This window comes from Acinonyx jubatus, chromosome B4 (genome assembly GCF_027475565.1).
Source record: "Acinonyx jubatus isolate Ajub_Pintada_27869175 chromosome B4, VMU_Ajub_asm_v1.0, whole genome shotgun sequence".
In the NCBI taxonomy this organism is placed as follows: Eukaryota; Metazoa; Chordata; class Mammalia; order Carnivora; family Felidae; genus Acinonyx; species Acinonyx jubatus.
In genome coordinates, this window is record NC_069387.1 from 127,601,597 (window position 1) to 127,628,803 (window position 27,207).

Below are 27,207 nucleotides of genomic sequence, written 5' to 3' on the forward strand. Positions count from 1 at the left end.
CTATTAAAAGCTTCTTTACGATGAGTGGCGACTGTTTTGTACACTGTAGAATCCCATACCGGGCCTAATAAATATTAAGCAATAAATAAAAATTTTAAATAATGGATTAAGATGGGAAGTCACACACAGGCACACTACAGTAGCAAACTGCTTCGTTTGGCTAGAGAGGAGAGTGTAACTAATGAAGGATAACACATAATGAAACAAATGTTGTCTTGGGTTGATATCAAATTGGAGAAGAATGTTGGGGTAGGAAGAGAGAAATGGTAGAGTACCATTAGGAGAGAAAAGAAATCAACATTTATGTGCTAGTGCTTTAGATTCATGATTTCATTCAATCTCACAAACACAAAAGCTAAGAAGGACGTCTTTCACAGGGCGCCTGGGGGGCTCGGTCGGTTAAACATACAACTTCGGCTCAGGTCATGATCTCATGGCTCATGGGTTCAAGCCCCACATAGGGCTCCATGTGGACAGCTCAGAGGCTGGAGCCTGCTTCGGATTCTGTACCTCCCTCTCTCTCTGCCCTTTACCGCCCACCCCCTGCCCCCCGCTCTCAAAAATAAAGAGGAAACATTAATTAAAAAAAAAAAAAATTAAAAAAAAAAAAAAAAAAAGAATGACATCTTTCTCCTTTCAATCACATGGAGTACCAGAGGTGATACATTACCATACATGGTCTTCTGGTATACAATGTGAACTCTGCTAAATGTTTTAATTCTAAAATCAAATACACAATCACAGCAAACGGTTCCTGTCACACAGAAAAAATGTGTAACCCAGGGGCCAAGTCGCAACCCCTTTATCCGTCTATTCCCTCACCCACAGCAATCTGAGAGCTTTGATTGCTACCTACCTACGGGTGACTTCCAAATATTTTTGGGTCCAACCATGTCCTCTCTCCCATGCTTTCATGGGATGCAGAGTAAAAACAAAAAAGAGCGTGAGCCTGAAAGACAGACCTGAGTTAAAATCCCAATCATACCATTACCAGGTACAGACGAATTACGCAAGCCTTTCTAGCCTGCTTCTTTAGCTGCAAAATGGACTGTTTACCATAGAGGCTGTGGCACAGATGCAAAGAGAGTAAGTGAAACTATGAATACAGTGCCAGATGTCCGACTCGATCGTACCCTGCATCCGGTTCTTCCGGGGGGCACTCTTCCTCCCCAGATCCCATCCTTCTGCCCTCCGTGTCCCACTTACACTGCAAATTCTGTGTGTCTAAAAAGTGAGTTTATTACGGTCTTTTCTTATTTCTGCTGGTTGAGTTAATCATGTTCCCAGTCTAAAAGACCTACTTGGAACCTCTCCCTTATCCTTTCTCATATTTTGCTCTATAGTGAGTATCCCAATATCCAAATCTGTTCGGTACGGACGGTTTTAACTAGTATTCCTTGGTAATGAAGAGCCATCAAAATAGAATAGCACAGTTGTAGCTCATGTAATGATAACAGGATGTGGGATATACTTGGGGGTTGGCAATTAGGGGGCAGAAATAAGGAGGTGTTTGTAGCATACTGGAGAAGATCTGGACCTAAGCAGGGTAATGGGGCCAAGAAAACGGAGTCAAAAGCTGCTGTGGGGGAATTTAAGGAATGTGGCAACCAACCAGTTATAGGCAATAGGCAGAACAAGATGGCTTTTTAAGATTTATAGTTGCAGACTCACTATTCAGGACCCACTCACCCACGCACTTTCATCAGTACTTGAAAGAAAAGTTTTCTCATTATTCACAAGTCACACTGCTTGGGGTAAACGAGTCTATGTTGTTATTGTTTCTTAAATATATTCTCTGTTATATGGAGTTATTCTGAGTATTACTTGAATCTGTTATTTACTGACATTTAAGCACCTACAACATCCTAGTCTTTAACATCAGGGGGAGGGGAGGCACAAGGGCAAAAATAAGATTTTGCTTTTTTTTTTTTTTTTTTTAAGTTTATTTATTTTGGGAGGGGGAGGGGCAGAGAGAGGGAGAGAGAGACACAATCCCAAGCAGGTTCCATATTGTCAGTGGGGCTCGATCTCACAAACTGTGAGATCATGACCTGAGCTGAAATCAAGAGTCAGACACTTAACTAAGACCCCCCCAGGCGCCCCAGATTTTCTTTTGTAGTACCAAATTTAAAAGGTGAGACAGGCATTTAAACTGATAATTACATCAACATCATTTGTGCTACAGAGCTAAGCATAAAGTACTTTAAGAGAACACAGAAAGAGTGGTCCCAAATAGAACTGTTTGCCTTAACTGTTGTAGGATAATTAAAGTCCATGGAATCTTGGAGAAAGAAGAGTATTTTTGTTTCTACCTTCCCATTTCTTTTTCTTTTTAATTTTATTTTAGAGAGAGAAAAGTGCACGCATGTGTGTGTTGCACACGCACGAGCAGGGGTGAAGGGCAGAGGGAGGAAGAGAGAGAATCTCAAGCAGGCTCCCCACCCAGTGCAGAGGGGGGCTCAATCCCACAACCCTGGGATCACGACCGGAGCCAATCAAGAGATGGACACTCGACGAACTAAGGCACTCAGCCGCTCCTTCCCATTTATTTCCCAGCCTCATCCTCATTTTTTCACTTTGGTAATCTCAAGTCCCACTTCTATACTCGATCTGCTATCTGCTGCTTCTAAGCAACAGGCTGCAAATCCTATCGCAAGAGAAAAGTTTCCCAATTCCTGTATTACATCTATGATCAGAATGAATCGCTGAAAGAAAGGGATCAATATGCATTTTATTTACACCTTCACAACAATGATCATTTTGTTATTTAGGTAGAGGATCTTCTCACCAGTTTATCGTCCTGGCCAGGGTCACTTACCATTTTCGTCATGCTGTAGGAGAAATGGAAATTAATTCTCTAGCTTTGTAACCAAAAGAAAATACTTTTGCCTTGAAGTATTTTATTTTTTTTTAAACGTTTATTTTTGAGAGACAGAATAGAGCATGAGCAGGAGAGGGGCAGAGAGAGGGAGACACAGAATCCGAAGCAGGCTCTAGGCTCTGAGCCGTCAGCACAGAGCCTGACGCGGGGCTCGAACCCATGAACTATGAGATCATGACCTCAGGCAAAGTCAGACGCTTAACCGACTGAGCCACCCAGGCGCCCCTGCCTTCACGCATTTCACAAATTAGATAATTCGTACCTCCTGGAATTTGCCTGGATAGGCTCAGATCTCAAACCCTACCTGCCTCTATAAAAAAGGGTTTATAAAAAGCACTCAGCTGATAGAGCCTAAGAAAAGGCTGGCCATTCTTCTCAGACCCTGTCCCAAAAGCCGGGGTGCCTGCCTGATGTCTGTGACCCTCTCACAGAAAGATAAAAAACAGAACGCTGGATTTAAGATCAAGAATCAACTAAAGTAATTTATAAACCTCTGTAGAAGAACGATAGGCAAAGAAGGCCTCGAGAAAGAAAATGAATGGATACGCACAAAGACAAAACAACACACATTTACCAGACATTCAGTGAAGTTCATTCTAGGGTCTTCATTTACCCCCACACTTAAAACTGGGCCGCCCCAAATCTCTGTCCTTTGGCATTTGAAATAACTCGGTATTGAACACAAACGTCCCCCTCTGCCAATCTAAAAACAGTGAGGTTATTATACTATTCCTGCCTCCTTTTGTTCTTCAAACTACCATAACCTGGAGGGAGGGCTGTGAAACAGAAGTGTTTCCACTTCTCCTGTCAGCAGTGTTTCACCCTCTGAACACCTGGAGCTGAAAATATTAGTATCTAACAGTCCCGAAAATACTTCTGATAGCAAAATAGGTTAGATAAAAGTCATGTGTTTTCTCTTTGACAGTGAATATAAATCATACCCAGAGCCATGACATGTCAGACAATCTGCAGGTAGATCTAGAACTGGAAGGAAAAGCCTACACAGGGAGACTCCCTGCAGCCTCTAGTTTGTGGGTTCAGGATCGGTTCAAACGGTTCATTCTTCATTTGGTTGTCCGTGACTGAGCAGATGGCTGGGATCCAGAGGAAATTCACAAGAACAGATTTAATGACTGTGTCATAATGATTATAGTAGTAAAAGGCCCATCACCGACTAAAATATTAAATTTAAGGGAAAGTATTATCTGATTCCAAGAAAACAGTCTAGGGACACATCTATTCCTGCTAAAGTCTCAGTAAGATCACTAACTCACGCAGTATGGACCCCCTCCTCTCTACTGTGCCACGCACACCCACAGACTCATCTTTGACCTGGCTCCTTGAGAGTGAAGATTCCCACATTTAATTGTGCATAATGATCACCCTGGGAACATTTTTTTCTTGAGATCAAGATCCTTCCCCCCACAGATTATGATTCAGTGTGTTGTATCAGGGCCCTGGTACTCCAGGTACACGTGGTTTGGGAAACGCTGAGAGGCTTTGCTGGCATGAGAATTACGGTGACAGTAGGTGCTGCTAGAAAATGCCCTTAGCGGCTACACTTCTAGAAGAAGGGCAGAGATTAGGGAGGGAGGAAGTGCTGAGAGGAAGGTAGTAGTGGCCCTAAATGTAAATTACCTCAAAGTAGAGGGATCTTCTTATATGGAACCTACAGATAAGAGAATAAAAACTAGTTTTTTGTTTTTTGTTTTTTTTTAAATGCAAACCTACTGAAATGGAAGCCTAACAATGGTGCCTTCTTTTACAGTAGTTTCAACCAAAGGGCAGATGGAGTGCAGGAGGGGACCAAGTGCAATCCTGAGCCCTTGCAAAGAATAAATAAAAATAAAACAGGAAATACAATATATTGTACATTCATGTTTACAATAAAAATAATTTAGAGGATCTAGCATATGCAAGTCTAAGGACAGGTATAGGCTTTGTATCCAAATCACTTGCCTTCAACACACACACACACACGCGCGCGCGCGCGCGTGGGCGCACACATACACATACACATACACATACACACAGCTTTCAAATTACTCAGAAAAAAGGCAGGCTGACCTCTCCCCTGAGGCTGAGTTCTGCCATCTCAAAGCTATGAATATTTAAAGAGAAAAATAAATATTTCAGAATAGAGTCATTCAAACCAATAGTCTATTAGGTTAAAAACGACAAACCCTATAATAGTCTTAATGTCTCCAACCTCCTAAAAGCTCTTTCTTCCATATCTTCTGTAAGCAGTATTTAGAACCTCAAACTCCATGAATCATGTCTTCCACCCACAGGAGACAATAAGAAATACTCTGGTCCAGCTACCTGCTTCCTTGGAAACGGAAGGTCCCCACAGCCAATATGGCTGGTTGTCTATTCTGGTCAATATAATTGATTTATACAACTCATGGGTGATTATTCTTTTTCTTAACCAAATTTTCAATACAATTTAAATCAACTTACTCTTTATTTTGTCTTCATGGGCTATTAAGTTCATATCTTCTATACGTTAAACTGCAATATCCTTGAAAAAAAGCCGTTAACTCAGGCTCAGAATAAAATATTAAGACGATTTTGTACTGCCTCCTGAATCAGAAAATATTGAATTATTCTTTATATATATAGCATTGGATGTTCTATTATAGTTGACTTCTTCAAATGAGTAAATCACGTAACATACAGTAAGAGACAAAATTTTTCCCTATACCCTTCCCCCAACAAAACTGCCTTCTGTCTGCAACCACAACTACATGATGGCTTGTATTTCCTCTATTTACTTCACAAGTAAAGCCCCTACGTAGACCATGGGCTGAATCACATGCTGCTTCATCCATAGCTTCCTCATTAAATGATGAGCACACAGCAGTTGATGTTTAGAAAACGTTTGCTAATCGAATCGACCGGACAGTTGATTATATGCTTCTGAAGCACTAAGTCTGTAAAACACATAAGAACCTTTTCTCTTTCTAGTTTTAGGAGTCTACAAAAAGCTCACCACGATATCAAGAATTGTTCTTAAATACTTCCCACAGAAGACAAGCGATTACAGTCCTGTATTCAACACACACGCTCACTGAAAGGCTGTGCGAGTATCTGCGCTCTGTGCACGGCAAACGGTGAACAGGCGCTTCCGCTCTCATCACCTCCCATGCAGGCTATTCTAAGAATCTCTCTTCCAGTCATTCTCCCATCTGCAAACAACCTCAGCCTAATCCATTTTTTAGAAGTTTATTTATTTTTAGAGAGAGAGAGCAGGAGAGGGACAGAGAAAGAATCCCAAGCAAGCTCCACACTGACAGCACAGAGTCTGATGCGGGGCTCAAACCTACGAGCCACGAGATCATGACCTGAGCGGCAATCAAGAGTCAACACTTAACCGAATGAGCCACCCAGGCAATCAATTTTTAAGCAGCTCCCAGGAAGAAATCGTTAACTAATTCTCTTCTGAAAATTCTAGGCTCCTCGATGCCTACACTCTCAAGTCCAAAATCCTTCGCCCATCCAGTTTTGATTCTTGCTGCCGAGTATTTACTGAGTACCTATGAGGGGCTAGACACTTGGTTCTAGATGCTGGGGAAACAGCGACTACGAAGATGTTCCTACCCTTAGGAAGTTTACATTCTAGTAAGGAAAGACAAGTAAGAAACAGGCAAGCCACACAAGAAACAGATGGGGAGCCATGGAGGAAAATAAAGCAAGGAAGGGGGTTCAGGAGTACTGGGCTGGAGGGACAGAGGACCGCTATTTGACACCGGGGAGTCAGGGCAGGTTACGACCGAGCAGACACCTGAAGAATTTCAGAGAGCGAGCCGTGTGTCTGTCTGGGGGAAGACCACCGCAGACAAAGGGAACACAAGCGCAAAGCCTCAGATGTGAAAACGTACTCAGCTGACTCTAGGAACTAGGAGCGAGGCGGCCTCGTGCGACTGAACCAGAATAAGCAAGAACAGAGTGGCAGGAGATGGAGAAAGGTGGCAGCGGGGAAAGAGAGGTGTTGGGTAGAAATCTTACCAAGCTTAAGGCCACTGCAGGGATCTGGGCCCTTCCTCTCCGGCGAGGGTTCCGAGCCAACTGACATGGTTAGGTTTAGGTTTCACATGGACCACTGGGCAAGGCAGAAGCAGGCAGGCCAGTTAGGAGGCTATAGTAATAACCCACCTGAGAGATGACAGCGGCTCAGCTGGGCCCAGGTGGCGCTCTTACGTGTATTACGTCTTGGAAAACACCTTGTGCTATCTCACCTCCAGTTTCTCTGCACCTGCCAGTCCTTCTGCTTAGAAAGCCGCTCTCCTTCCTACCCATCTGCCTAGCTTATACACATTCTTTAATATTTAGTCCGGTCATCCACTGTTCTCGGAGGCTTCTCTTGCCTCCTCCAAATAGGAAAAAAAAAAATCACTCCCTCCGCGTATTCCCACTGAACCTAATACGTAACTCTACTACAGCACTTCTATTAAAATTATTTGTTTAGGGGCGCCTGGGTGGCTCAGTTGGTTAAGTGTCTGACTTCAGCTCAGGTCATGATCTCACGGTCCGTGGGTTCCAGCCCCGCCTCAGGCTCTGTGCGGACAGCTCAGAGCCTGGAGCCTGCTTTGGGTTCTGTGTCTCCCTTTCTCTCTGCCCTCTCCAGCTTGTGCTCTCTCTCTCTTTCTCTCAAAAGTAAACAAACATTAAAAAAATTTTTTTTTAAATTATTTGTTTACATATCTATCACCTCTGTAGAACATGGACTCTTTGAGGGCAGGTAACTGTCCAGGTCTAATCAATTGTTGCATCTCCGGTGACTGCCTTAAAAACATTCAATAAGTGCTTGTTAAAAGGGGGGGAAAAAAAAAGGAATATGTCCAGCCTAGTAGAGTGTATAAATAACTACAGGTTTTTGTTAATTTTTAAGAGATACAACCAAAATTAGGACAGGAAGAGACCCAAACCCACCCGGCATGGGGAAACACAGGGGACACGAGGAAGGGAACACCACAAACCCTGCAGGGCTTACAAGAGCTACAGCAGAGGGGCGCCTGGGTGGCACAGTCGGTTGAGCGTCCGACTTCAGCCAGGTCACGATCTCGCGGTCTGTGAGTTCGAGCCCCACGTCAGGCTCTGGGCTGATGGCTCGGAGCCTGGAGCCTGTTTCCGATTCTGTGTCTCCCTCTCTCTCTGCCCCTTCCCCGTTCATGCTCTGTCTCTCTCTGTCCCAAAAATAAATAAAAACGTTGAAAAAAAAATTAAAAAAAAAAAAGAGCTACAGCAGAGCTAGAGGGAAGCAGGTCAGGGACCGTGTGCTGGGGTAATCCAAGGAGAGTCCGGGTCTGGCAGTGGCCCTGGGGGAGGGGGAGGAGCTCCTAGACCTCAGTCCCATGGGGCTGTATGCAAGCGGGCAGTGAGGTAGGAATGGGTGGGAAAGGAGAAAGGTTTGAGTCTATAAGTACAATTTTCTTAAAAGAAGATTCTCCTGATATAAACTACTAATTAGATTTTACCTTTCAATATCTGAAGTTCATTTTTTTTCCCCAAATGCATCCTAAAAGATCTTTCATAGTTATTTTGAGGGTGTTTTTGGCAATTTATCTTCCCTTTTTAAATTTAATTTTCACTTTTCTCAGATTAATGCATGTATACAATAGCAAATCAGATGGGTACAGAAGAGCTCATAATAAAAAGGAGCAGTCCCCTAATCCCTCCCTTTGCCAACCCTCTTGGGAATGACCATCTTTTAACAGTTTCTTGAAAGGCAGCGGGTCCGAGGCCAGAGGCTGCCACTGGAGTACCAATTCCTACTTCTCCAGGCTTAGATGACACATCACTCTAGACCTGGGCACACAGGATGTAGGACCTGGCCTCCCCGTTGAGGCCAATGAAGGCCAAGGCCTGTGTGAGCTAACTGTTCACATGGCAAACTCTGACCAAAGGGGGAGAAACAGATGAGTGGAAACCAGCAGATAAAATGCCTCTCCACACTCCCTTTGGATGGACCAGCAAGAGGAACAACAGTTCTACAGAACCCTTCTGAAAACTTCTACGGAAATCAAATACAGACGATCCCCAACTTAACGATGGTCAACTTTATGATGGTGTTAAAGAGATACGTATTCAGTAGAAACCATACTTAGAATTATGAATTTGGGTCTTTCCCCCGGCTAGATTGATATACAGGACGGTCTTCTCTCCTGATGCTGGGCAGAGGCGGCCAGAGCTCCCAGTCAGCCATGTGATCACGAGGGACAACAACCTGGACACTGACGATCATTCTGCACCCAGACTGCCGTTCTGTTTCTCAGTACCATATTCGATGAATTACGTGAGACACTCAGCACTTTGTTATAAAACAGGCTTTGGTAGATGGTTTTGCTAACTGTAGGCTACTTAAGTGTTGTGAGTTATGTTTAAGGTAAGCTGGGCTAAGCTAGGATGTTTGGTAGCATTAAATGCATTTAAATACATTTTGACTTACCACACTTTCAACCTGCGATGGGTTTATCAGGGCATAACCCCATGGTAAGTCGAAGATCTGTAATCAACAACACCTATAACAAGGCTATGGCCAGCCCACCTTCCTTGTTTCACTCCCCTTTCCTCATCCCTGCTTTCCTAGGACTGTACTCCCAACAGTATCAGTTGGTAAAGTTTTTTCTGCTTTTGGTTTTTTAATTGAGGTAAAATTGGTATGCTATATTCCTTTTAGGTGTACAACATAATAAATCATATTTGTATACACTACAAAGTGACCATAATCCTAATAAGTCTGATTATCACCTGGTACTATACAATTGACCCCCTTCCCCTCTGATAACCACCACCAATCTGTTCTCTGGATCTATGTTCATTCAGTCTTTTGTTTTCTTTAGAAATTGATCTTTTTAAATTTTAGAGAGGGGGGGGCAGGGGAGAAGGGGAGAGGGGGAGAGGGAGAGAGAGAGTCTTAAGCAGGCTCCACACCCTGACACAGGGCTCCATCCCACGACCCTGGGATCATGACCTGAGCCAAAATCAAGAGTCGGATGCTCAACCGGCTGAGCCACCCAAGCACCCATTTTTTGATTCCACATGTAAGTGAAATCATATGCTGTTTTCTCCTCTGGCTTATTTCATTTAGCGCAATACCCTCGAAGTCCATCCTTGTGGTCACAAAGGGCAGGGTTTCCTTCTTTTTATGGCTGAGTAGCATCCCACTGTGTATCCAGGTATGTGTGTGTATCTCACACCTTCTTTATCCACTCACCCGTTGGGAGACACTTAGGTTGTTTCTGGATCTTGGCTGTTTCGTATGTAATTTAGCAGGTAAGGTTTTGTCTCCGTCTTCACTTTCTAAAGAACACTAAGGAAGCCTTCTGTCTTACCCCTTGTATCTTCCATCTTTGCGTCTTAGAACTCTACATTTCGGGAGGTTATCTTCGATTTTATGTTCTATTTGTCTGTGGCATGTTTTCTTTTGACAGTCACATTCTTGATCTCCATCCCTCTTTTGCATTCTCACATTGCTCCCTTTTCATTATACCAGTAATGTGGGGTTTTTTTTTAATGTTTATTTATTTTTGACAGAGAGAGAGAGAGAGAGAGACAGAGTGAGTGGGGGAGGGGCAGAGGGAGGGAGACACAATCCGAAGCAGGCTCCAGGCTCTGCCGTCAGCACCGAGCCTGATGCGGGGCTCGAACCCACAAACTGTGAGATCACGACGTAAGCCAAAGTCAGTCACTTAACCGACTAAGCCACCCAGGCGCGTCCCTTACCCAATAATGGGTTTATGAATGTATTAACTTCCTGAATCTGACTCCATTAGTTGGAATGTTGTGTTAAATGTTCCTCTATTTCTTGGGTTGTCTGTTTCCCCAGAGGGTCAGCTTTTCTTTTTGTTTTTTTTTTTGTGGTCTCTGTCATGCTGAAGGACCCTCTAATATGGCTAATGGTCTTCACGCACCAATGATCCAGGTATAAGGACTTGGTTAGCTGGTGTGGGTTTTCTCTGCTATTGTATAATCTGTTTTCTGACCAGTTCTCTCCCTGGAATTAAAATTCTAACTGGGAACTCAGTATGAGATTTAAAAAAAAAAAAAAAAAAGAGCATGTCAACCAGTAGGCTTTGTTTTATTGCAAGCTGCTAGGAAAGTGCGGAATGATCTCCTCCCCAAGTATGGGACTCAAGGAAGGGGTGCCAATACCTAATACAGAAAGAATTACATTCACTTCCCCCAAACATTCCCGATCAAGTGCTTCAGAGTCAAACCCTCTGGTGTTTCTGGTTTTCCTTGTTCTGGTGCCGGAGAAAGGAGCCGCCACAAGTGCTGGCTACCTCCACTGGGAAGGCAGCGGAAAGGCTGCGGAAACGCCACACGGTTGAAGTGATCCGTACAGAATACACCCAGAATTGCCATTTCCTATTCCTTCTTCACTCTCGCGGAGTCTAGAGCCTCTCTGGGGTTCCTGCTGGAGAGACTGGCCTACACACCCCTAGCCGCTCCTATACTCATTGTTAGGCTTTAGCTTCTGCTCCATTTATCCATCAGTTGGTTCCCGTTTGCTTTAATTTCTCCAGAAATTTGTTTAACTCTCTTGTTCATTAGTAGTATCGCTCTTCACCCTTTGCTGTCTGTTACTGGTTTACATTTACACTTCTACACTGTTATGTCAGTGGGCTCTTACAAGAGATGGGGGCTGCAGGAATGTCCCAGAACTTGACCCAGAAGTCATGATTTTTTTTCTGCAAAAGATTTCAACCATAAGCAAGCTCTAGAATTCAAGTTCCTTTTCTTTTTTAATTTAAATTTTAGTTAACATCAGGTTCCTTTTTAGCCTTCCTAAAGAACATGGGGTAGTGAATGTCGTCGTTTCTTTAACCCTTTAAGAACACCGAGATTCACTGAAAGCAAACTGGAGAAGCTTAAAGGAAAATGAGAAGTGTTTACTACAGTTCTTGCAACATCCTTGTCCTGACGCTTTAGTAAACTATATGCATTTGGAGTACAGGAAGCAAAGCAACTCAGGAAGTATCAGAACTACTGTTTTTTTCTCTGACTTATTTCATTTAGCGCAGTACCTTCAAAGTCCAATCATGTGATCACGAATGGCAAGGTTTCCTTCTTGTTATGGCTGAGTAGTATTCCACTGTGTATACATGTATGTGTGCACCATAAGTCACAGTCCACATGTCACCTGCAAGCTCACTCAGCACCATGTCTGAATCGTGACAAATATAAAAGACCTTCATGAGTCTAATCACTCTCAGAAAACAAAACAAAAATCAAGTACTTGCCAATTAGAACACCTAATTCTTCACCTCCCGCCTCCTTCACAAACACAATAGGGACCAAGATCAGATGGCGGTCTAAAGGGAGAAAAACATTTCCCGGTACCTACACCTCTCTACCACGTGGATCAATAAGGCCTGCCATAGACTCTGACCCTTCGGTCAGAATAGAAGGGCAATGAAATATAAACTAGCGACTGCCATGTTTAATCCTGGACCACAGCGAGACAAAGAAACCTAGAGAAGGAATTAGAGTCCTGTGTTGGAAAAGTTCATCCAAAAAGTGATCGCAAATAAGGTGTTATGATAAAACAGGAAAACCTGTCCCAGAGTAAGAGAGGATAATCAACTTAAGGAAGAAGGTATGCAGAAAACCCAGATTGGAGATCCAAAATCTGTTCCTAAGAGAACCCAAAGGCGGTCTAAACTTCAATAGTGCTTAGCGATGAAACACTCTCAGATTTCACTCTACACTTTTTTTCGGTTTTTTGTTTGTTTTTAATTTCATTTTAAGAAAGAGCACATGTGCACAAGTTGGGGGGTGCAGAGAGGGGTGGGGGAGAGAACCCCAGGCAGGTTTTGCACTGTTAGCGCAGAGCCCCATGAGGAGCTCGAACTCACAAACCGTGACCCCATAACCTGACCCGAAGCTGGACACTTAACCGACTGAACCACCCAGGCACCCCTCACTCTGCACTTTTTATCTTTCCATGTCAAACCAACTGCTCAACAAACAAAGACAAAGAAAAATCTTCAAGCATCTTTAAACAGAAACAATCAAAGGGCATGTTTATTTCTTCTTCCTACTTACAATCTTCCTCACCTATAACTGCATTGTTACCATTATCCCATCAACTGGACTATCGAGCTTCATTCAAGAATTATTTTTCCAGGGATGACTCAGGGGCTCAGTCGGTTGAGCATCCAACTCTCGATTTCAGCTCAGGTCATGACCCCAGGCCCTGCGTTGGGTTCCCTTTGTCCCTCTTCCCGGCTTGTGCTAAGATAAACAAATAAAAATAATTTAAAAAGAATAATTTTCCAGCAAAGAATTCCCAAGATACACAAGTTGAGCTTTTTACTCATTTTAAGATTTTTCCCTTTTAGGAATGAGGAGCAAAAGAACTTGATATTTTCGCCTTTACAGACTAAACATCTGTTGTTAAAGGTCTGAACTCCCCAGGAGGATGTTCTGACAGCAGAAAGAACACCAGACAGCGACTATGGAAAACTGAGTTCTAGCTCCAGTTCTGCCATTACTGCGCCAAATGACCTTGGACAATTCACCTCCTCTCTGCATCCACATCCAGATTTGTAAACTAAAGTTGAGTTGTAAGAATCAATGATTCTATGATAAAGAAGCCTTACCCAAGGGACAGAATGCACTAAAAAGGAAGAAACATTAGGCTCATTACCATGTGGAACAAAGTATTCTCTCTGCAACAGAGACAGTCAACAGAGTGCCATTAAGTAGTTTATCTGCTCTCCCGCCCAAAGTGGCTAAGAGCTACTGTAATAAGGCAACACTTTCATTTCTCTCTTATCCTGTACAAATGCTCCCATATGATTACTAAACCATCAAACTGTAAAACCTCTGTGCTGCGATAAAATTTCAGGAAGCTAATGCTGTGTACAGAATTGTCAAATTGATCAATTCTGTACTTTCCCAAAGGAACCCAAGACTCCAAGAAAATGAGCAGACATTTCTGAAGGTTTTGGCTAAAGGTGAGTTATAAAGATACATAAAGAAAAGGTGAGGGGCGCCTGGCTGGCTCAGTTGGTGTAGCATATGACTTGATCTCAAGGTCGTGAGTTCAAACTCCACGCTGGGTGTAAAGGTTACTTAAAAAAATAAAATCTTAAAAAAAAGAAGAAGAAGAAGAAGAAGTTAAAAAAACATTAAGGCCTATATTCTTCATATTATGCTTCAGGTAATGGCTATCATCAAAAAAGGGGTATAAACAGCATAAAATTTGGAAGATAAACATGGGTTCTAACCCGGGCTCTGCCATGTACAACCGTGTGACTTTGGAGAAATCATTAAATCTCTCAATGCCTCAGTATTTTTATTTGCAAAATAAGAGAGGGGATAGCTACCTAAATGGGGCATCCATAAGAATGAACTGAGATCGTGAATACAAAATTCTTTGTTTGACTTACACACACACACACACAGCTAACAACCACTATCTGTGAAGGAAGAAGACAAAAGGGAAAGAGAATATAGTTCACAACGTGAGACCTAACAGCTGAGCTGTAACTTTAAAGATCTTCATACTCCTTTTCACATAAATAGTCACATCAGCATAAATGTTGGGGGGTGGGGGGACAACCACATTCTTCTCACTTTATATAAAAGCATAGGCAAAGTGAGATTAACCCAAACAAAACACATACGTCCCCAGTTTCTCAAAAATGCCTCCTGGCTCCTCAAGAGAGGACAGCATATGAAAGCAGACACTTGGGTGAACTTTTGCTCAAGTTGCTACACTAGCAGATGACAGACAACCATTTCATCCAACGTTAGGAAAACTCCAAGCAGTGCCACCCACATTCTTTGATACGTGCAACAACGTGTTTCGTTCCACAGCACCCTCTCCCCACTGAAATTCCTAGAGAACCTGAAAACCAATGAAAGAGCAATGGTTAAAAGTCTAACTACTGGGGCATTCTAAAATAAACATTAAAAAAAACAAAACAAAACAGAAACACTATTTTTCCTGTGATCCTGTCCATGTATTTTTGTTAAAGAACTATTTTTAGGGGCACCTGGGTGGCTCAGTCGGTTAAGCATCTGACTCTTGATTTTGGCTCAGGTCATGATCTTCACGTTTGTGAGCCTGAGCCCTGCGCTGATAGTGCGGAGCCGCCTTGGGATTCTCTCTCTCCCTCTCTCTCTCTGCCTTTCCCCGGCTCTCTCTCTCTCTCTCTCTCTCTCAAAATAAATAAACGTTTTTAAAAAATTAAAAAAAAAATAACTATTTTTACCTTTAATTAGAGAGTCCTAGACTCTCTCTGAAATTATTCTACCACTGCGTCTCATTCAGTACTCTAGAATTTGGTTCTAAACTGAGACAATGTCTTGCATAATGCACACACACGCACATGTGCGTCCACCAGAGCCATTCGTCTCACCCTTTCTGCTGCTGCCAAACTTTCCAAACTCTTTCCTCATCTGAACTTCTAATGGTAGTTTACTGACATCATATTCATGTAATCTACCATGCTCCACCTCGTATTTTGATTATTTATACATACTATGCATTCTCCAATACTCCCGGAAATTACTGTTCAATTGAGTTTTCATTCATAACTTAGGAATATGTTAAATGAGATACCACTTAGCTTCCAATTAAAAATAAGTGGTTTCCTTCGGCTTCCAATCAAGGTGAAGTGACAAGAACCAGACAGACTTCTCTTGCTGCTCCAAAAAACCCCAGAACAAAATACATGACGTACAGCACTCGAGACACTGTACAGGAGGCAAAGAAGGACACTGATCCCTCAGACAGGAAAAACCAAGGTGACCTTTATAACCGCCCAGCTTACTGCCTGGAGAAAGTTTCCAGGCTGTGGCACAGAGAGAAGCGAGAGCCAGGTAGTCCCCATGAGCTGAAGACCGTGAGCTGGAAGTGCAGGGAAGCCAAGACGGCTGGAGTTCACAGGGAAGAGCGCCAGAGAAAAAAAGAAAGCTGCAGAGAGAGAACTCCGAAGATGCGCACGGGGCTGCCCTCAAATATTCAGCTAAGTCACGATCACTGCACGTTCTGTGAGGAGCTACCTTAGGCTGGGGAAATGTCCACCTGGAGGAGGTGGAGGGAGTAATGCCAGATCACACAGTGCCATCAACAGAGCCTGCTTCCCCATGATGAGTGTGCAAAACCTGGTTATTTCGGAAACATGAGTTAGAGTACTAAGAACCTCGACAGTGAGGTAAAACTAACCAGAGACTAAACACAGCTCTGGCCCTTTCTAACACAACTTAAAAAAACAAGGCCTGAAAGGAGCAAACCATTTTGCAGAAACTCAGCGGTGGTGTAGACAAAGCTCAAGAGTATTTATTGAAATAGATACGTATTATAGCTAAGCCTCCAACAAGGTAAAAAATTCAGTGCCTGGCATCTAACCAAACATTACCAGGCAATGTGAACAAGCAGAAAAATACAATCCATAATGAGAAAAATCAATGGTAACTGATCCAGAACTAACACAGGTGTCAGCATTAGTGGACGAGGATATTAAAACGTTTGTATTCCACGTGTTCAAGAAAAACTGCATGTAAAAGAAACACCGAGCATGTTAAGAGACATGAAAGATAAAGATATATATATGATCCACATCAAATGCCACAGGTGAAAACTGAATTGTCTGAGATTTAATGGACAAAGGCAACAACTACACACTGGATTCGATTAATGGCAGATTAGACGCTCCAGAAGAAAAGATCAGCACACTTGATAATACCACCAAAGAAACTAACCGAAAGGAAATACACGGAGAGGAAAAAAGACCATAAAACAATGAACAGGGAGCCTTGAAAATGACATGGAATGGGAAAAAAAAAAAAAAGAAAGAAAGAAAGAAAAAAAGAAAATGACACAGAATGGTCATAATCTAATACGTATCTGTATTGGACAGCTTTTCAAAAGCAGTATGCTAAGAATCTAACTCTTGGCCATCTCGAGTAGAAGGAAAAGAAGAGAGGGAGGTGGCAGCACTCTAGTTGCCAAACCCTAAAATGTCACCACCACCTTTCCCTTTCTCTTTGCCCTTCCCACACTGGGTGGGTTAAAGATCTTCTTCCCCCTTTCCTGACTTCCCAGGAGACCAGAGCTCCTATGGCACTTACCTGCTTGCTATCTTCTGGATACATGTTGCCTTCCACTGAAACATCTACAAGAGATTTCCCCAAATAGCTGTTTACTCCAAAATCCTCCTTTCTTCTAGCCAAATAAAGCATCCGTTTCTAAAATGACATTTATATTTAAATATTAACTGATTTAAGTAATAAGCATGAGGATATATGTGATTACCCAATTTAACTCTCCTGTTTTCATTTCCAAAGAGAACCCTGCCTATGAAGTAACAGGTTAAAATTAATTAATTCAATCGCGAAGTATTTACTAGATACTGAATCGAACCAGATGTGACAATGAACACAGGCGATACGGTCGCATTCCTGAAAGAAGCTAGTCTGATGGGAAAAAACAGATAAATATACTCACAGAGACAGTACTACTATAGCATGGGCTAAGAGAGCATCGCATACACGATGCCAGTCACAATAAAGGGACAACCCTGAGAGGGGGGCAGGCTTTCTGAAGGAGGTGAAGTCTAAGCTGAACCTTTAAGGCAAGAAATCAATCACGTTCGTGAAAAAGGTATTCTGGCTCAATGTAATAGTATATGAAAAACTGTATGAAAAGCAGGAAGGTATAAAACACAGCATACATGGGGATATGCCTTAGATTTGGGGATAGAATGGAGGGATAAAGGAAGAAAGGGGGAAGAAATCTTCCTATTTTCTGGGGGAAAGTGAGAGAGCAAGTCAAGGGTTTCACGCTAACAGAGATGAAAACATGTCAGAACTGCCGGGAGCTGTGTCCCTGTCCCTTTCGTCCCTGTCCTCTTTCTGGGGGAAAACATTCCCTCTATTAGCAGGTAGGGAGGACCTCCATCCTTCTCAGTCGGGGGTTGGCAAACTGTGGCTTCCCCCACCAGTCTTTGCACAGCCTAAATGCCAAGCGTGGTTCTTACATTCTTAAACAGCTGGAAAAAAAAAAAAGTGAAAAGCAGAATATTTTGTGACACATGGAAATTATATGAAATTCAAATTTCAGTGTCCATAAATGAAGTTTTACTGGAACACTGCCACACTCCTTCGTTTATGTATCGTCTATGACTTCTTTCACGTTTCAACAGCAGGGCTGGCTAGTTGGGACAGAGACAGCATGGCCCGCAAAACCAAAAATATTTACTATCAAGCCATTAGTGGAAAAAGTTTGTGGATTTCTATGTTTCAAAGTCTCAACTCCTTCACTTCCGTGTCAGTTTGTCTCTTCAGAACTTTTTATAAGGAATCTCATAATCAATATTAGATGAAAGAATACAGTTCTATTATTTGTGGATGTGAAAGTATTGTAATTTCAAAAAATAATCATTGATTTCCATTTCCATATTGTCTACTTAAATATTCCTTTATACGTGAACTATCAAATTCTGACTGCAGAACTTTAGCCTGTAATTGTGAATGAATCCAATACCATCAGTTATAGGATTCCAAGTTACAAGTTTAAAAACTGCATTCATTTCCTCTTGTTTATAGCAAGTCTAGCCATCCTTATTTCCTGAGCTTTAATTAAATAAGAAATATCATTCTAACGTTCTGAAACTGATAGCCCTTGGAAAGAATTCAAGAGGCTGATGAAAAGAATCTGCCAAAGGAAGGTGATCTAAGAGTATTTCTATGATATTTGACTTATACTAAGTATTACTACCTCAGAATATCTTCCAAGAGCTGAATTCATCTTTTGGTTGTGTTTTACCTCTATTTTCGATAGAAAAACAAGATCATGTTTTCCTGCTGCTACTAACTGAAAAGACTCTTATAATCCCGGATTTTGTTTTTTCCAACAAATTTTTTTGATACAATCGCAACATCTCAAGCGAAGTGGTATTTACTTTTGTGGATTTTTGGTATGTCATTTGTCAGTCCAATTGTCATCTCTGAAACAATATTCCTAAAAAATAAGTTTAAAAAAAATGAAAATTTCATGGTTAGTAACCTTTGAGGGATCTGGGTTAAGACCCAGGTTAGAAGACAGGTATGTTCGGGGCGCCTGGGTGGCTCAGTTGGTTAGGCGACCAACTTCGGCTCAGGTCACGATCTTGCAATTTGTGGGTTCGAGCCCCGTGTCGGGCTCTGTGCTGACAGCTCAGAGCATAGAGCCTGCTGCAGGTTCTGTGTCTCCCCCTCTCTCTGCCCCTCCCTTGCTCATGCTCTGTCTCTCTCTCTCAATAATAAATAAATGTTAAAAAAAAATTTTTTTTTTGAAAGACGACAGGTAGGTTCTTGCCAAACAGCTGACAGCTGCATGCATGGCTTACAATGGAAAAGAGAAATAACATTCTACTTAGGAGATGAGATACCCTCATTGATCAATAAGCTATGAAAACGGAGTGAAGTCAAACCTGTCACAAAACAAAATTTGTAACAGAGATCTGGTCCTCAATACTCATAATTGATAGTTTACTTAGCAGAATGATAAACCATTCACATAAATCAAGGTAATTAGTCCAGTATAGCTAAATCTCTGGCAACGGGAGGTTTTCGTATCTGTGAGGACTAACACAAGGAAGTAGGTAAGAAATGCAAAGAGAACAGAGGATTAAAGGGAACACTCAGCAGTTATCTTCAAATACTTGGCTTTTATGAAGAGAGATTAACTTCTGTGCGACTCTGGACGACAGAACCAGGGGACAGTGAGAAAAGCATAATGAAAAGACATTTTAGCTCACCGTAAGGAAAACTCTCCTACTTTTGAAGGGCCAACAATGGAACTGTTTATCTTATGAGGCTGCTAGTATCATGGAAGAGAATGCAGACCTGGAATGACATAGATTTCAAGCCTGAAACCTATCTCTGTCCGTATCTAGTGCCGCCCAGTGGCCTGACCTCTCAAATCTCAGTCTAATGGATGGGAAAAAACACCACGGATCTCAAAAAGAGATTGGCAAGTGATATGATACGCCCATGATAATGATTTATGTATATGTAAATGTGATGTGGATGTAAAACTGGTGTCAAGCAGGTAAGCAAAACCAAAAAAACTTGTTTTAATAACAGTCATTATTAGTGGTGTTAAGAACAGGGAAGCCAGAGACAAACTCTCTGGGGTTTAAATCCTGACACTGCCTCCCTGGGCAAGTAACTTAACTTTTCTGAATCCCTGTTTCCTAACTTCTTTCTTATTTTTTTAATATTTATTTATTTATTTAGAGAGTGAGCACACACCTGCACACACGGGCAGGGGAGGGGCAGAGACAGAGGGAGAGAGAGAATTCCAAGTAGGCTCCACGCTGTCAGCATGGAACCCAACACGGGGCTCAAACCCACAAATGGTGATGAGATCATGACCTGAGCTGAAATCAACAGTCAGATGCTTAACTGACTGAGCCACCCAGGAGGCCCCCGTTTCTTCTTAATTCCTACAATATGGACATTAACGGCACTTTTAAGGCTGCTAATAGGAATAAATGCCTTAACATACACAAGGCACTGACAAAAGTGCCTAATACATAATATGTACTCTGTAATATTATCTGCCACTATAAAATAATACTATTACAATGGATTCATTTTATTCATTAGTAAATTCCCTGCTTTTTCAAGTACAATTGACCCTTAATGGGAGGGTAGGCGTGCTGACCCCGCTCCGCCCCCACATTGTCAAAAATCTGCATGTAACTTTTTGATTCTCTAAAGCCTTCACTAATAGTCTTCTGTTGACCAGAAGCCTTACTGTTAACATGAACAGTCAATGAACACATGTTTTGTATACTGTATGTACCATGCGCTGTATTCTTATATAAAAGTAAGCTAGAGAAAAGAAAATGTTATTAAGAAAACCATAATGGAGAGAAAATACATTTACACCACTGTACTGTATTTATTGAAAAAAATCCACATTAAGTGGGCATGTGCACCTCAAACCCATGTTGTTCAAGGGTCAACTTCTATTCCATCAAAGCCTTGAATAAGTCAGAGATGGAAATTCCAGAAGTGAATCAGAGCCTCAACTAAATTAATTCATTCACACATTCAACAAATATTGACTGAATATATAATACCTACAAAAGGCACTGGGGTACAGTGCTTAAGAGTATGGAGTCCCTAGCCGGTCTATGGATACGAACCTCCAGAACATCTCTTAGGAGCTGTATAAACTTGGGCAAGTTACCTAACCATTCTGTGCCTCAGTTTCCTCTTCTGTACCAAGGGGATAACGACAAGATCATGGAGAGGATTTCAATGCTGTTTAGCCCAGTACCTGACAGGATTAGCTGATCAGCTATATTATGGCGACACGCCAGGCATAGTTCTAGATACTGAGCATACAACACACTGCTGAGAAGGTCCCTGACCTCACTCACAGACCTTATATTCTTTGGAGGGGTCAGTGGCACGGATGATAAACAAACATGTTAACAAGTAACGACAGGCACTAAGATCAGTGTTAAATAAAGGAAAAGCAGCATAGGGGGATAGGGCAGTTCAAGTTGACACAGGACGGTCAAGGGAGCACTCTCCCTTGAGAAGCCAAGTGGGAAGCATTTCAGGCTGGGAGAAAAACAGAAGGAAAGGCCCTGAGCAGGAGGGTACAAGGTGTGCTAAGAGACGAGCAGAGGCCAGTGTCTTTGGGGCGAAATATGGGAAGAGAAGGAGAGAAGGTTGGGGAGCCAGCGGGGTTCCTGATCACACAAGGGCCTCAGGGACCGGAGTAAGGACACTGGATTTAATGAGTCTTCAGGAAAACAAACAACCGGGAAGGTTTTTAAGGCACAGGAGTGACAAAATCCGACTTGCACTTGAAATAATAATGCACTCTGCCAACAACCTCTAATGAGTTATTGGACTCTAAGGCTCCCCGAATTTCATCACTCTAATAGAAACAAAGGGACGTTTAAGCATCTGGGCAATGGGAACACCACAAACAGCATGATGGCGGACTGCAGCATTCCCAGCTGCCTAGGCCGGAGGTTGAGCACCGAAGCCCAATAATAAAGCTGCTACATTCAAAACGGCAAGGCATCTGCGGCAGGGGCGTGTTCTGTTTGTGTCTGTTGTGTTTCACAGCCCCAGTGTTGCGAAGAAAGTTTAAGGAAGACGGGGGCCGGGCGGTTTGGGAACAATGAGACAGGAAGAGAGAGGGATTCCGGCTCCAGGACGAGATGCCTTGGGACACCAGCCCCGTCGGGCTCCAGGGAGGAATGGTACACCAGAAAAGGGCCACTGGGCAGAGGAGCTGAATCATCACAGGTGACCACCTGAGTATGGCACAGAGATGCCCGAGAAACCACCCAAGGTGAGGGATTACCCAAAGAGATGTTTTCATCTGAGGACTCCACAGACCACAAGTCAAAGGAGAGATGAAGCTGTTTCCACATGGCCATCTGTACAGACAGGAGTCTGAAAATCTCAGGGAAGAGCACAAGACTTTCCGCCGGGCGCTGTCACCGGGAGGGAGGAGGAGCGCCATTTACCTGGCCACACGGAGACGTCCTCGGTGACAATGCAAACTTGCAGAGATTATCAAAGGCTTACCTAGTCTGGACTGCAGCACTAAGGAGAAAGATAAAGTTAAGGAAAAAAAACAAAAAAAGGGAAGGGCAAAAAGGTGTGTGTCTGGGTGGTGGGAGTGGGGGTAGGGGGGTGGCTGGGAAGAAGAGAATCATCTACCGAGTCCAAATTGTTCAGATTTAATCACATTTATGGAATTCTGGGTATCTTTTCAGGAAAGCTTAGTCATTTTTAGCACAGCAATATCTTTCAAGAGCCCATCTTGGCTTTGGCAAGGAAATGGTTAGAAGTAAAGATACGGAGCAGTGTACAAGAATTCCGCCAGAAACCAAACCTTCGGAAAGAGTGAGCCTTTTTTTGGTTCATTGTAAAGGAACATAAATTAGTCTCCAGCCCACAATCTGCACCTACCCCCAACTTCCCAGAGTCCCGCGCAGCCCATAGAAAGTGGAAAGTGTGCCAAAACAAACCGTGTGGGCCCAGGCTCTGGGCATGGAGGCTGGGATGAGGTTCGGGTGGAACCGGCCGGCAAGAGAATGGAAGGGCTTTGAAGCAAGGCCACAAAATGGAGACTGAGTAATCCCCGAGTACTTCCAAAATCCACAGAAAATGGACTACGCGTAGCTAAATCTCAGAACTGATTCCCTACTCCGGCTCATTTCCAAAAAACCAAACCCAGAAAGGACACGGGAAAATGAAACAAAGCAAAACATACCTGCTCAGTTATCTGTCTTTAATTAAAGCATAGAACACCCTCCCTCTCCTCTTCTCCCAACCACCCAGGAACAGAATAGCGACGGGGCAGCAGCTCAGGTGAAAGACTTCAGCCTTCCAGCTACAAAGAGGGGAGATAGCAGACAATGGAACTGGTGATTCATTACAAAAGAATACACTCCAGAGCCGGCCTGCTGCCACATGGGCTCCCTGCACTATTTAAAGGAACAGCAGCCCCCTTTCCAACCTCCCTTATTCTTAACACCTTCCCTCCTCTCGGTCCTGATGGAAAACAGATTTTGAAGAAAATGCCAGCAAAGCACTGAGCTGTCCAAGAAAGGGAGGGCTTTGTGTTCCACAGAAACTGGCAGTCTTACGCTACAGGAGAGTACAAAAATTTTCTTTCACATCCACCACACCGTACAACCTTTCTCCCCTCTGCCTGGTAGACTTTCCCCTTCAAGAACAAATAGCGTAACTGAGTCTATGTCAGGCCAACCATTTTTCTTATTCACTGAAGTCGACTGCAATTTTGTTTTTCTAATTTTATACCTATTACAAGAATGACTTCTTCTACATGGTTATTTTCATAGATGTGAAGGGATGTAGTAATTTGGGTCACTTGCTCAGAAATAACAAGAGTATCTCAGAGAAATAAATACACCTACACCATTCACACGAACAGCGGGTAGACCTGAAGTTATATTTTAAAAAGTCACCTGGGCATGTCTGTCTAGTATAATAGAATTTTGTGATTAAACTGTCTTTTGCTTTTTCTTTCAAGGCAAAACACTGATTACCTACTGTAAACGGCAGAGCCGTTTGCTAATTATACCAAAAAGGGGCCTCATAAAACCACAGCCGATATAATAATAAGGTGCACCCGTCGAGCAACTGCTGATATGGATCTAATATCGATCTGAAAGCACTTTGCCTTTCTTCCACCAAGTGAGCAGTTAATTTAAAATTAAGGGATACAGGAATGCCAAGATCCAATATGCAAAGAACCGAGGTGACAAAATGATAAAAACAGATCTAAATACTTTTCTTAATATACTAGTCCAGACAGTAAATACTATGCTATAATAAGCCATTTAACTTTGATAAACCAAACCCTAAGCGGCACACGCGTTTTATATTCAGAAAGTCTATGTGACAGATCATTATCAAATACTAGGATTACATGTCTGGCTTGAAAAACGGAAAACAAAAATAACCAAATCAAAACAAAACAAAGCAAAACAAAAAAACCAAAAAACCCCAAACCTGTAAGGACAAAGAAAGAGTTGGCCCATCTGGTTATCTCCTCTCATTTTCTTTTCTTTTCTAGATTACTAACAACTATGTATGCTACATTGACACAGAAAGTATATACACCAAAACAAAAATGCTGCCATACGGAAAATCCACAAATTTGATATTCTGCACTTCCCGCTTGTAGAAATTTGGGGTGGGCAAAAATGAGCAACTTCCTCTCTCAGCATCCTGCACATCCTAAGACGATCACCGTGATTTTAAATCTGTTAGAATTCCTAACCACCAAGAAACCTCCCCGTTTCTATTTCTCTCTTCTGCTTCACTTGCTAAAACTACAGTTTCCTTACATACCAATTATTCAGATCACAATATTAAGTGTGCAGAAGCATGCGTTCTAACTTGTGTTTTACACACGCTCCTCCAGAAACTCAGGGCACATGTTCCAAGAGGCCACAGAAAACCTCTGATTATAAAAAGCACTACTTTAGAGAACTCTTTCCCTGATTTAAAAATATATATAATGAAAAGTCAAGTAGCTGAAAAGCCCTCAGTAATAGCTGAGAAAGGAGAGAGCTGTTGCCCTGTAATATTGCCAGTTAATGAAAATTGAATGAGGGCTCCAAGGTTAAGAAGTATCATCTCCCAAGCAACAAAGAGAATCCAGAAATAGGTCTTCTCTTTTATGGAAATTTTTAAAAAGTAAAGCAATATTTTAAAAGAGTTAATTAGGCTGACAGCGAAGGGATAAGTGGAAGAGAAAATATTTCCAAGATTTCTCTCCTTTCCAAAAGAGGAGGGGTTTCTCGATAATCTCTGAACTCAGATCTGGTGAAAAATTACTTTGGAAAGATACATTCTTTGAAACTCCCCTTCCCTCTAGGTCATGTTGGCAGAATCTCCCTGATGCTTTCCCTCTTTCCAAACAGCACTGCAGGGCATTATATAACATTTAACGGAACACTGTTCCTGCCCCTAAAATGATGCCTCTATCCAGAGAGCTAGCCGACTCTCTCGCCCTCCGGTGGTGGTGGTGGTAACTTGGAGAGGAAAAGAGAAGAGAGAATACAAAAAAAAAGGGCAACCTCCTTAAAAGGAAAGCACTGTCCAGTGATGAAATTTCCCTACAGAGCATAAAAGCCTGGCATGACACCGATCCTAGGTCTGAGCCTGAAGGACTGGAAGGCTCGACCATGCAAATGACTTCACTCCAACCACAGCCTCATCATTCCCTATCTACGTGTAAAGGAAAAGGGGTAAAGGAACATACAGAAGATGCCAATGAGAAAAAGAGCACTGCCCGGGGAACCATGGAAGGCTATTCACCTTTCCGTTTGTCAGGAATGACTTGGTAAAATGCAGATTAGATACTGCCTGGCATAACCAAAGACAGGCAGAGAGAGACAGAGAGAGACAGAGAGAGAGGGAGAGCGAGCGGAGAGAGATCTTCCATTTCCGACTCCCTCTCCTTCAAATGCCTTTTAATGCCCGTGTGATTGTCACTTATCCGTTCAGATTTTGTTCTCCTCTCGGGGAGAGCTCGACCTGCCTCAGCTACACCTGGATATTCCCAGGGTTCCTACTGAAAACATTCCTTGCCAGTAACAAAGCCATGAAAACGAAGCCTATTTTTCTAGCCTTCATTTTTAACAAGCCATGTAGAGCGAAGGCAGCGAAACTGCAATTCCACAGCCAGCCCTGAGAAACCAGAGTGAATCAGGAATCAGATTTCCCTAGAACACAAATTCTTCTGCAATTCTTAAAAGGAAGTCGGTCCCTTTCCCCTCTTTTTGGCAGTCTATAAGAATCTCTTCCTACCTCTGCAGTCTCTCTCCCTCCCTCTTCTCAGAACCAAGACAAAGAGGTAGACAAATCCCCACAGGGTCTTTCCTGAGCTACAGCTGCACAGAACAGGAAACAGGAATCTGCTATGGAGCTGAGGGAGGGGGGGAGAAAAAAGGATACGGACACATCACTCACACACACACACACACACACACACACACTCTGTCTCTCTCTCTCTCCCTCCCTCCCTCTCCCCCTCTCTCTCTCAACAGACACAACTAACACTTTTCAGTTAATAACAATAAATCTGGCCTTTTCTGGGAAGACAATCATTATTAAAACTCTGTTTAGTATACCCGACCCCCATATCTTTACTTAGATCCCAGAAACCAGAAAAGAAACACACGGAGGAAACACAATCTTACCTGAGTTACCATTTTCTTTTTCTCCATAAACCAAACGGAACAGATGATGAACCCTTCAGGGCGGTTGTGCTGGGGCACACCTCCACAGCTCTCCTTCCCCCCCTCCCCCCCCCAGCCAGCTATTTAAGGGCGGGTGATTGATTTCCCTTTATCCCGTTTTCCTTCCTTTCTCTTTCTAGCGTTTCTTCCTTTCTTTTCTCTTCCTCTCGGGCAGTCTCTCCCCCTCCTTCTTTCTCCAGCTCCCTCCCATATCTCAGGCAGATGGCTGAAGGAAGCCCCACCCCTGAATGCCTAAGGTAATTAATCAGAGTAGAGCCCCACCTCTTCCTCCTCCCCCCACCCCTCCCGGCAGGCTGACATCTCCCAACTCCAGAAACAGGCCTGCTGGAGAATGGCAGTTTGTTGTGTGCTTTGCGCACGCGTGTGGGTGTGGGCGTGTGTGTGTGTGTGTGTGTGTGTGTGTGTGTGTGGAGAGAGAGGCAGAGAGAGAGAGAGAGGGAGGGAGGGGCAGGCGCCATGTGCAGGCATATTTTAAGGAATGAATATCTGTTATGGGGGCATTAATTACACAGCACTGGAAGCATTCACAGCAGCTCACCATAGTTAATA

At 42.9% G+C, this 27,207-nt stretch overlaps 1 protein-coding gene across 32 annotated transcripts in view; it reads right to left on the minus strand.

Annotated features, from left to right (window-relative positions):
* The window catches only part of RBFOX2 (RNA binding fox-1 homolog 2), a 285,934-nt gene that overhangs the window by 76,091 nt on the left and 182,636 nt on the right, over positions 1–27,207 (minus strand). Inside the window, exon 1 of one of the 32 annotated variants that reach the window (XM_053226735.1) lies at positions 26,599–26,847. The exons of 27 other annotated variants lie outside the window; for them this stretch is intronic. In XM_053226735.1, coding sequence (XP_053082710.1) covers positions 26,599–26,625 — 27 coding nt within the window. In that variant the 5' untranslated portion in view covers positions 26,626–26,847. Of the gene's footprint in view, positions 1–16,969; positions 18,187–18,617; positions 19,087–23,135; positions 23,161–26,598; positions 26,848–27,207 lie in introns of those variants that run through there. 4 more of the 32 variants (XM_053226737.1, XM_053226744.1, XM_053226734.1 and 1 more) reach the window with 4 other exon arrangements.